At 38.6% G+C, this 11,858-nt stretch overlaps 1 protein-coding gene and 1 long non-coding RNA gene across 2 annotated transcripts; both read left to right on the forward strand.

Moving 5' to 3' along the window:
• The first annotated feature begins 839 nt into the window (after positions 1–839).
• Positions 840–3,813, forward strand: LOC139687120 (uncharacterized). Its single transcript, XR_011700603.1, has 3 exons — positions 840–906; positions 3,341–3,425; positions 3,623–3,813. It is a non-coding gene; the product is annotated as an uncharacterized lncRNA (long non-coding RNA).
• A 4,868-nt stretch (positions 3,814–8,681) lies between these two features.
• LOC139697320 (piggyBac transposable element-derived protein 4-like) lies at positions 8,682–9,779 on the forward strand. Its single transcript, XM_071596020.1, has one exon. It carries the CDS (start codon positions 8,682–8,684, stop codon positions 9,777–9,779), a length of 1,098 nt encoding a protein of 365 aa, XP_071452121.1.
• The last annotated feature ends 2,079 nt before the right edge of the window (positions 9,780–11,858 follow it).

The following is an 11,858-nucleotide window of genomic DNA, read 5'->3' on the forward strand; positions in this document are numbered from 1 at the left end:
CTGAAAACGAATACGCCACATTAGTAATCACACTTATAATTGATGGAAGTTGATCAATAACCATCACAAATACTATTAGTTCGAATTACTTACTTGAATTCTCTACTTGCACGAAACGTGACCTTCGATATCTTGATCTTCAATCGACGACTCGTCAAACGGTCGCGGCCAGAATCAGCTGACATGAAGGATCGCTTGAAGACCGTCAACTGTTTTCTTTCCGAGAACCTTTTAATTTTTTAAATATCTATGTGAAAACAAATCTTTACTTAGGGAATGCCAATTTTTGATAAGCAGCTCTTCCAAAGATGCATCGTTATTTTCTTGTACCTGGCTCTGCAATAAACAAAGAACTAATTTGGAATTGTGGCATTTTGCAAAGAATTGTGCCCTTATGAGAAATCTACATCAAAAAATCTAAAATTAGCATTCCCTAAGATTTTTGATTAATTGATTTGAATTTTAATGTTAGGTCCATTTTTTAATTCATAATTTCTGGTTTTAGAATAAAATTGGCATGAGTTTCTCCGAAATATATAATTGCCAATGCGCAAAGCGGGGGCCGGAAAGAAAACAGTTGACGAAGGATCTCAGGTTTTCCCGGCGTATGGTATTCAAGAAGTTCTCTCAGGTTTCCCACCGGGTCAGGTTGCAGTACACCGACGTTTCGAAGGCTGACTCTGCCATCGCCTTCACTTTACCCTGAAGACGATGGCAGAGTCAGCCTTCGAAACGTCGGTGTACTGCAACCTGACCCGGTGGGAAACCCGAGAGAACTTCTTGAAAACAGTTGACGGTCTTCAAGCGATCCTTATTGTCAGCTGATTCTGGCCGCGACCGTTTGACAAGTCGTCGATTGAAGATCAAGATATCGAAGGTCACGTTTCGTGCAAGTAGAGAATTCAAGTAAGTGATTCGAACTAATATTATTTGTGATGGTTATTGATCAACTTCCGTCAATTATAAGTGTGATTACTGATGTGGCGTACTTAAGCCCTTTTCTAGCAAAGATATCTCACTATTAGAAAAGGAATGTCCGGAAAGATTAACAATTTTAGGCCCAAACTTATGGTCACACTGAGAACTTGTTGATTTTGAACTGGACTCCTTATTTTTCCATAGTAGGTCAAGCTTACGATTGATTTTTGCTCTTTTATGAAAGGAAATCGCACTGCATGTCTGGGGAACATTTTTATGAAAGTGTTGATTTTTGTTCTTTTATGAGTTACCCCTGAGACAAGAGATTTTCTGTCGAAAGCTTTTTTGAAGTCAATGAAGAGTGTATTCAAGTCAACGTTATATTCATAGCATTTCTCCATTGTTTGCCTTACCGGTAATATCTGGTCAATGGTACTTCTACCAGCTCTAAAGCCACACTGATATTCTTCCAGTATGTCTTGAGCATAGGCACTTATGGATGTTAGAAGAAGACTGGTGAAAATTTTATATGGTACATTCAGTAATGTAATGCACCTATGGATTTTGCAATCACATTTGTCGCCTTTTTTATACGTTGCACAAATCAATCCTGTCTTGCAGTCTTCTGGGAACTCACCCAACTTACAAATACTACAAATTAGATGACGTATTGTTCTATTTAAATCTTGACCTCCATTTTAGTTAATTTTGCTGTTATTCCATCTTCTCCGGGTGCTGTGTCATTCCTTTGTTTTCCAATACTTTCAATTACTTCTTCTATTGTCGGAGTGAGCACTTCCGGATTTTCTATGTGTCTTTGTTCTTACTCTTCTACCCCTGGAGTTAATTCCTTAACATACAGGCCATTAAATTATTCAGCCCATTTTTCTATCATCTCATTTTCGTCCCCAATGGCTTGACCATTTTTATTTGTACGGGAGTGCACTATGGTTGTTGGCTTTTAACCATGTATTTTACTGGTTGGTTGAACTTTTTGCTTTCTTTAGCATTATGGAGCTCTTCTACAGCCTTCATCTGATTTTTGAGCACTCTCTTTTTTCTTTTCAGCAATTTATCAGCTTCTTTCCTGCTCTTCCTATACTTCTCTCTTGTAAATCTAGTCTCCTTTTGTAACATATTGTATCTATTCTTATTATTTTCCTCTATTGCAAGTTTACACTCATTATCAAACCAATCTGCATGCCTTTTACTTTCGTGTTACCTATTATGTCCTTTGCGGTGGACAAAACAGATTGTTTAATTCTTGCCATTGATATTCCACAGACTATTGCTCTGTCTGTTCTTCCTCATTCCATGTTGCAACTTTCCATGAATTCGTTGTCCTTGTCTGTTTGCCAGGTCGATACCTTGAAAATCCATGCCTATGTATCCGAGGCATGTTTAGAGCATTCATAGCCAGTGAATATTTGAAGGGTAGGGTTGCTAGCCCTACGCCTAACCCCTGACTTGGAGGGCCCGGAGTTATATTCAGGGTTCACTTTCCCTTCAGGTGATTGTTCTTCCCTCATTGCACCCTTTCTCAACCCAGAGATACCATAGGACATATGTGCAGTGCAGAGCATCTGAAGCTGAGTGCAGGAAGTCAGGCTGATGCAATTTAATGTTGCTCAAGTGAGTCTTTAAAAAAAAATTTAATTAAATGAAGAATACAATGTATCCTTCCTGGTCAGGACAGTGGAAAGATACATTGTATTTTTCATTTAATTAAAACGAATGTCCACAAAGTTTAGCCGGGAACAATTGAATATTGAAAAATTTTGTATTTTTTTCAAAGTTGTCAGCAAAATATATGTAAAGTGGACTTCGATAAATATCCTCAGTTTCTTTCGCGAAGGGGTCTTGTAAGTGTGATAAATGGATGCATTTTTACATGATTTATTCAGTCTAGATGTGCTTTTACCATTTCTTCACGATCAATTTGATTTTTTCATTCTTCTTGACAAGTCTTAAGTTATACCACATTACTGAACAATAACGGGTCTGTCCCAAAAATGCCCAGACCCAGATCCAGTTTTAGAAGATGGTAACTGGAAATTAGGATGAGGAAGATGCAACCTGAAGATCCCACTCACAAGTTTTGTGACAGTAGAATGTTGCCATTACGTTGGATTGCTGACGATTTTGGTATGCAGGATAGGAGATGTCTGGATGTCAGGCGGGTGATCATTTGTGGACACTCGTTGATGTGATTGAGGCACTGACACATTTATCAATCTTATGATTTAGGAATGAAGATTAATGCATTCAATTGTATACCAGCAAAAATTAAACAATTCATCATTTATTATCTTTAATCCTAATAATCTTCTAAGTGTCTGCTTCTGGGGGAAACGGCTTAGCAAAATGCGGGGCAGATCAATTCTTACTCTATCTAATCTTTTCTCTCCGTACTCTTTCACAGTTTTCACTCAAAATAGCCGGAGACAACCTGTCAAGTGATGGCTTGTTCAAAGGAATGGATTCAGAGATGACTGCATAAGACATCTGTAAGTAAAATATCAAATCCTAATGTAGAATTCATTCATGACATACCACTATTCTGGAACCTTTTTGGCTTTTTGTTTTATCCATTAATTATCTCATGAGCTAAATGAGCTCTTTCCCAAGTGTTTTGGGAGATATTTGAGCATTTTTGTAATATTCATTGAAATTTTGCATCACATTTTTGGTTTTCTCTCCACAGGATTCTATTCTTCATAATGAGAGAATTGCACTTTCTCTTCTGGTGACCTGGCAGAACAAAGGAAGCATTTGCAGTAGATGCAGAGCAAATAGTGGCTGTGATGAGGAAACACTGATTTTAAAGTGCTCATTTCACCATGTTAGATACAGGCTGGTACGTAGTGCCATTGTCTTCCAGAGCATTGAATTCCCATAAAGAGGTCCACACCTAGTCTTAGCGTAATGTCAGTCATTCTCATGGGTGTGACTTATCATAAAATAAGAAAAGGAATTTGAAAGCCATAAACCAATCTTGAGGAGCGGGAAGAGGACAAGAAAACAAAGGATTGCAGGTGATATGATTAAGAACAAGAGGAGAGAAGAATGTAAATGCAGAGATGGGTAGAAGAAAGAACAAAGAATTCAATAGCAGATTTAAGTGGGAAACCAACAGAGCTAAAGAAGCATGGACAAAGATTGTGTGGGGATGTGAAAGTAGATAAAGTAAGGAGGAAATGGGTGCTCTGTGCAGGAATGTGAAAGGACTGCCAGGAAGTAGGGAGGTAATATCCATACAAATCATCAAAGATAATTCAAGAAAAAATATTGAATGAACTCAAAACACTCAATTACTGAATGAATGAAGAAATGGAAAGAATTCACAGAAGAACTGTATGAAAAGACAGTAGGCCCAAAGCTTAGACACAGAATGAAAATAGAAGATAAATTAGGATAGGTTTAATGGCTCCAGAAAGGGCATTGAATTAATTGAGGATTGGGGTTAGGCAGGATTCTCATAGAACTACTCAGAGCTTGGGAGGAAGGGTTTTTATGGAGTTCTGCAATGGTGTTCATGATCAAGGAATTTTACTGGAAGATGTTGTCCGAGCGGTTAGTGCCCCTAGTCCGAAAAATGGAAGGGGTGGAATATGTGATGACTAAAGAACAACAAATTTAATTTCAAAAACAGCTGAAGTGGTTCTCAGGGTCATCAGCAAAAGGATAGAGAGCGGGGCAGATGATTTTTGTGCTCAGGAAGAGGAGAGACATGTGCTATGGCATAGCAGTAATGGGATAACTAATAGAACCGGGCATAGATTACAGTCAGAATGTATTTGTCTGTTTGTAGGTTCTATCTATCTAAATAATAATAACCTGCATGATGTTACGAGGCCAGGGATTCTACATATATTCCTTCTAATTTCTCGTGTACGTAGCATGCCTAGACTCCAGGAAAACATTCAATACAGTGTATAGGGAAAAACCAATATTGGTGAAAATGTGAATAGATAGTAGAAATAGGAGACTTATCCTTGAAAGTGTACGTATCTCAGACTGCTCAGGTGTGAGGGGTGGACGGAAGGCCCGGATGTGCAGTGTTAGGAAGAGGAGTGAGGCAGGGTTGTATCACCCGTGTGCTGTTCAATGTGTGTGTGGCGGAAATGTTAAAAGAGGCACTATGGGAAGAAGTGGAGATTGGAATCAAGGTCAGTATGGAATTCAATGTAATCATTTAGGTTTGCTGATGACCAAGCTTTTGTTTGCCGGTCAGCCAAGGGGTTGCAACCTCTGCTGAGTGCATTGGACAGTCAGGTGTGATAGGTATGGGATGAAAATAAATGTAAAATAACTCAGTTATTGAGAAAGAGGGAAGTCAAGTTAAATATTGAAAAAAGAATTCATAAACTAGAATAGGTTGAATAGTTTACATGTATAGAAAGTGTTTCATCTAAAATGCTCAAGGTTGCAGGGTCATAGGGTGCTCCGCCATCAAAGGACCATTGTAGCAATTTCATTGTCACTCACTGCCGCCATCGCTAAACATTGTAAGTCATTATATATCTAATGCTATCACTTTTGATATATTTTTATAATATCTAACATTTATTTACTATTATTTAGTCCATTGTAAGTGATTCTGTACTTAAATGAACATTTTGAATATTAAATAAACAGATAACATTACTTCGGATTTTTTCTTGTAGCCCTCAAAGTTATTTGAGAAGGCATTTCAAAAGAATCATTTAGGTAGGCTAAGGTGAATGGTTGTATCAATGCGTATTCCTATCCTTGTGGAAATCCTCATTAAATCTCCAAATCCATAAGACATTCATTTTCTTAACAGAATCAGTAAATACATATCCAATCTTGAGGTAAAATTTACTAACGAGGAAGAAAATAAATAATTTAGCCTTCCTGCTATTTCTTTAATTTCCATGTTGGTGGGGTCATGTTTTCCTATCCTTCAGCATATATTAATGTGATGGCATTCAGATGTCTTTTGGCAAATTCCAAGAAACTGCGGAAGATGCCGCAACAGTAACTTTTAAAGTAGTCATTGGCTAATATGCATTTCAATACAACAATTTCAGAGAGTAAAAATCATTTCCGAAATTTCAGAGCTTAAGAGGACACCTCGATAGCATAACTGGCTATAGCACTTGCATGGACATTGAGGGATCTGGGTTCGAATCCCCGTCAAGGCAAATGATTTTTACACTCTGAAATGGTTGCGTACAGATGTCTTTTGTTATATGAGTAATATACTTCTTGTAGTATTGTCTCTCGTGTGTTTACACTGTGCTGAGGATTATACACTAAGTCAGTACATCAGGTTAATGATCTGAACATTAAAGCTGAAAAATAAATTTTGCTACATTAACTGATTCATTTTGTACCCACAACAAAAAAAACTAAATTCAGTTGCTGAAGGTGTTCCTGGAAATTTCTAAATCAATGATAGTAATGCGATCCTTTTTGAGTGGTATATCTTCTTTTACAAATAATAAAAAGAAAGCTCATGTTGGCTTGGGGGAGGTCATTGATTAGGAGTGGATTTAATGGGAATGTGGAAAAAGCTAGGAAGTTAGTGAAGAGAAGGCACCAGATTGCGGTGAGGGATCACTGGTGGGAGAATGTTTCTGAAAGGCTGTCCCTGGACGTTAAATGGTACCATTTACTGCTGGCTAGCTACTATATTTCGCGGTAGTCCAGTGGGTAGAGCGATGGACTGCTGACCGGAGGGTCCCGGGTTCAAATCCCGGGCAAGGCACTCTGGGCACCTGCGGCTCCACCCAAGCTAAAGTGATTTTTTGGGTACCAGGTCTTCCTGGGAAACCATAACCTGCACAGGGAAAGGAACTGGCCCCCCTACCCTGATGTGTAAATATTCTCACGCCGTATAGGGCTTAGTACTGGGTGATCTCTACCATCATCTACTAAACCGACCTTCGGGTTGATTACTGTGTTAATGGTTTTGTTTTATATGTGGTAGCCGATATTTACATATACTCAGTATATGTATGTTTACATATACTATATTCAGTTTTTTCACTATTTGTGTAACTATGTGCCTAAGTAAAACAATTTAACATTGTAAAACAGATGCTGATGAATTTGTCTTGATTTCAAAGACTTTTTTTTGTACGTATATGATTAAAAGAGATTGGTATTTTTGTGTGAGATACTTTGTCGAAAGCTATCTTAAAATCTGAAAAAACCATGCCCACTGGAATGTGGCTCTATCCCAAAATAATCATATTGTGAACAAAAAGTGGAAGTTTTGTTTTGTAGGATTTACCCTCTTAGAAACTGTGCTGGTTATTCAACAACTCGCAACTATCGAGGTGACCCACTAAGGAAATAGCAACTATATGTTCCATAATCTTGCATGATATGAATGTAAGGGAAATAGGTCTGTAATTGCTTGGTTCCTCCTTGTCTGCATTATTAAATATTGGTGTTACATTAGCCATTCCCCTATCAATGGGAACCTTGTGATCTACTGGCAATTTCTTAAATTTGATTCCTTGGAATGGTGCAATTTCTATTGCTAGTTCCCCATGCATGAGCAGGTATTTGATTGGACCCAAAGGATTTACCAGGCTTAATATTTTTCAGCTAATGCTCTATTCCAATATATGAGGTTTCCATTTTGGGTGTCAGTCAGAGAGAATGAACTTCAAAGCTATGGGAGACATACAGTCAGACTTGGAAGACGATGTTTTGAGAGAAGGAATTGAATAAGCTGGCCTTATACAAACTGCTCTTTACTCTTTTGCCATTATCATTTGTGATTTAACTAGCTGTTCAATAATTTCTCTGAACTTCTATGGGGTACGACCAAAGTGTTTTCAGGTTCTCTTTCAAATTTTCTGCTGATATTTTCATTTTGTCTCCTTCAAAGAATTCTTCGTTCGTTTGCTTTGCACTTATTCCATCTTCTTTTCCACTGTTTCAAGCACCCTTGGAAGTCCTCGGCTTGCTTTGGGCTTTTCAGTTGACTCCTCATTTCTTGCTTTATTGTGTCCACATCTTCCCTCATATGATCAAGGATGGTGGTTGAATTTTTTACCAGAAACTGGTGAAAAATCAAAGCTGAATGTGCAGGTGCATTGTCTTGGTAAATGATCCATCCATCATGTTCCCTTGAAATATTGTGCACTGTGATTCCTAAATTCAGTTCATCAGATATCATTTGGACAGTTTTTCGACGAATGGTATGGACAAGGGACCTCACACGATTAATGTTATCATCAACACAGTTGGTTGAAGGTCGTCCCGGCCTTGCATCATCCGTGGCATCTCTTGGCCATCTTTAACCCTTTGCGGTCTAACGTCGAGTCGGACTCGACAGTCTCAGCATAAGTATCTGGTCCAACGTCGAGTCAGGCTCGACAGAGCTGCGTGCGGCAGAATGTTACTCACCAGGACAATGAACCTCCAAGAATATTTTACAACACAGGACAGAAAACCAAAGGTCCGCAGATTCCTGCTAGCTGTAGTTCGCCACTTGATTATTTTCGATTTTTTTCACTCCAAATCTAGTGAGAAAAATAATAATGGAGACCAATATTTATGCAAGGAGGAAGATAGAAAGTAAAAGACTATCTAAATACTCTGTGTGGCATAGCTGGCATGATGTGTCAGAAGAAGAAATGTGGGCTTTTTTGGGGGTTATTGTAAACATGGGGTTGATTGGCCATCAAGATATGAAGGACTATTGGTCCCAAGATTTCATATCCAGAGTTCCTTTTTTCAGTGAAATTTTCACCAGAAAACGATTTTTTCAAATTTTTTGGATGATTCACTTAGAGACGACAAGCCCAAATGACCACAGTTTGAAAACGAGAACCCAAAAGGTTAGTAACTTTCTTAGTTACATAGATGATCGTTGCAGGGAGCACTTTATCCCTGGCCAAAACATTGCTGTTGATGAGTCTGTCATTGGCTTCAAGGGTAAGATTTCGTTCATTACATACAACCCGAAGAAACCTACTAAATGGGGTATCAGAATATATGTTTTAGCGGACTCTGCCTCCAGCTATATTTGTGCTTTTATTCCATACCATGGAAAAATTACAACAGACAGCCTCATAAAACCAGACCTGCCCTTCACCTCCAGAATTGTCTTGCACCTCTACAATAATCTAAAAGAGTTATGGCCTGATATCCGAGGTCATCATTTATTCACTGACCGATTCTATACGAGTCCTACCCTAGCAAAGGAGTTAGCTGCCTTAGGATGCCACCTAACTGGGACTCTTCTTACTAATAGGAAAGATGTCCCTAAAATCTTCAAGAAGGCCAAGCTGAAGAAAGGAGAGAAAATTGCTTTTAGAAGTGAAGATGATATTCTCTTCCTCTCCTGGAGAGATAAACGCGTTGTTTCTTTGCTCAGTACTTGGAGCACATCATCTTCGGAGGCTGTTTCAAGGAAAGCAAAGGGAACTTGTCAGATTCAAGAGGTTGAGAAGCCAAGTGTCGTTGTGCACTATACAAAAAATATGGGCGCAGTGGACACTGCAGATCAATATACCTCTTCCTACTGCTTCCTTCGAAAGACTCTAAAGTGGTGGCGAAAGCTGTTTTTCTGGGGCATGGAGGTATCAATAATAAATGGGTATATCCTTTACCAGGAAAACTGCAAGATTCAAAATAAAAAAACCTATAAGTCACCTAAGATTCAGGAGGCAGTTGTTGATGGAGCTAGTTGGCAACTTCCGCCAGGGAACTTCTGCAACCAAGAGAGGAAGAACTTCCGATTCAGACAAGGAGCAGAGACTAAATGGGAAGCTACATATAATTGTTCCGCATCCAGAGGGAAAGCACAAAGACTGTCTTGTGTGTTCGAAAAGAAATGTGCCGGGTGGAAGAAGGGAGACAATCTATATATGTGAAACTTGTGACCGTAATCCTGGACTACATGTGGGAAATTGCTTCAAAAGATACCGCACGCTTAAAGATTTTAAAGAATAAATTAAATCATTCGATGTGCTTCACTATAATAAAGAGGAAACCCACAGTAAAAAAATGCAAATATGAACAATAAAATATACAACATTAGCATCTGACGTTTTATTTCTTTTTTTCCAAAAATAATTTGGACCAGACTGTTGGAATTCCGAAATAAATATTGGACCGCAAAGGGTTAAAACCCTTAATCCAATCGAAAACTGATGTTTGCTTCAGAGTATTATAACCGTAAACAGCTGCCATCATTACAGAAATTTCTTGATAACTTTTGCCGAACTTCATAAAAAACTTGAAGTAAATTCATTGTTCCGTGATTTCATAATCCCCTCTATTTCAGATTCCCCTCTATTACAGTCTTCAACATCCCACTGCCGGTCAATACCCCCTTCATCCACTTTTCCTGCCTCCATAGGATTTCACCCAACAAACCCCTCTCTTCGCCCACCATATCAAGTACTTCCTCATTTGTTTTCTTCTCTGTCCATTTCACCTTCTCCATTCTTCTCCACACCCACATTTCAAAAGCCTCCAGTCTAAGTCTATCCTCCTTCTTCAATGACCACGTTTCCGGGCCATGTATAGCTAAGCTCCATATTAAAGTTTTTACGAGTCTTTTCTTAATATCCTTACTCAACGTCCCTGTCATAAACTCCCTCCTCCTTGTGAAAGCCTCTTTGCCTAGTGCAATTCTTCTCTTCAGGCTCTACTACTTTGACCGTGTTGGTCCAAAACACATCCGAGATGCGTAAACTGTTCTACCAGGTCTAGTTTTTGCCCTTGTATTTTAATGTTTAGCTTAGCCATCTTCTTTCTAGAAAAACGAATAATCTTTGTTTTATTAATATTGATTTTCATCCTATACCTGTCGCACTGAATTTCCAATTCACCCAGGAATGCTTGCAACCCCTTGGCTGACTGATGAACTAAAGCTTGGTCATCACCGAACCTAACTGATTTTATGATTTCCCCAACCACTTTCATTCCTACTTCCAGTTCTTCCCACGCCTCTTTAATCATTTCCTCTAAATATAGGTTGAGCAGCAATGGTGATAATGGGCAATCCTGCTTATGCCTATCCCTAACACTGCCCACCCGGACTCTGCATTCCCCACTCGATCCTGAGCATTTAGAGAAATGTACAGGTTGTGGATTAGCCTACTGTCCCTCTAATATACATTTCCATTTTCTGCTATATACTCGATAGGTTTTCCCAATTCACTCTGTGAAATGCCTTTTCTAACTTTACGAAACAAGCAAATACCTCTTGGTTGTATTCTATATTCCACTCCATTAATAATCTCATTACTGTAATGACATAACTCATACCTCTCCCCTTCCTAAACACAAACTGATCATCCCCTAGGTGATCATATGCCCTAATCTCTATACTTTTGTTGATGATCCTGATAACAACTTTAGCTACGTGGGATATCAAACTTATTGTTCTGTAGTCATCACATGATGTAGCCTTTACCTTTTTAAGAATAGGAACTAATGCTCATTTCAAAATATCCTCTGGTCAGATTCCTTCCTAATAGATACTAGAAAACAGTACATATAAGCTTTTCCTCCCATATTTTTCTAAGCGTTTTAGTCGTTCTGCAGGAATGTTGTCTACCTCCTTGGCCTTATTTGGTTTCATCTCCCTTATTCCCTTTTCTAACTTATCATTGAGTATTGCTGGACCTAAGCTATCTTCATTTACATGATGGTCATTTTCAATGTCTAACCTTGTTGGCCCAATTTCTTTTTTAATACAGTGTTTCCCCTTATCCTTTCCATATCTCTTGGATCTTTTCTGTGTCAACTATTACCTTACCAGACCTATCCACAACTGTTAACCCGGATCTTCTTACTTCCCACTAGTGTTTTGATCTTATTATATAGCGCACCAATTTCTCCCTTCCTCTGCAAACTTTTCATATCCTCGCACTGCATCTTCTACCATGCTTCTTTTGCTTTATTTGTTGCCCACCTCAATTTATTGTTTAACTCTTTGCACT

Source organism: Hetaerina americana, unplaced genomic scaffold (assembly GCF_022747635.1).
Source record: "Hetaerina americana unplaced genomic scaffold, ioHetAmer1.1.p SCAF_1, whole genome shotgun sequence".
Classification (NCBI taxonomy): Eukaryota; Metazoa; Arthropoda; class Insecta; order Odonata; family Calopterygidae; genus Hetaerina; species Hetaerina americana.

What these genes read in the sequence shown, in the direction of transcription:
- LOC139697320 (XM_071596020.1), top strand. Translation starts at nt 8,682, where the DNA reads ATGATTCACTTAGAGACGACAAGCCCAAATGACCACAGTTTGAAAACG.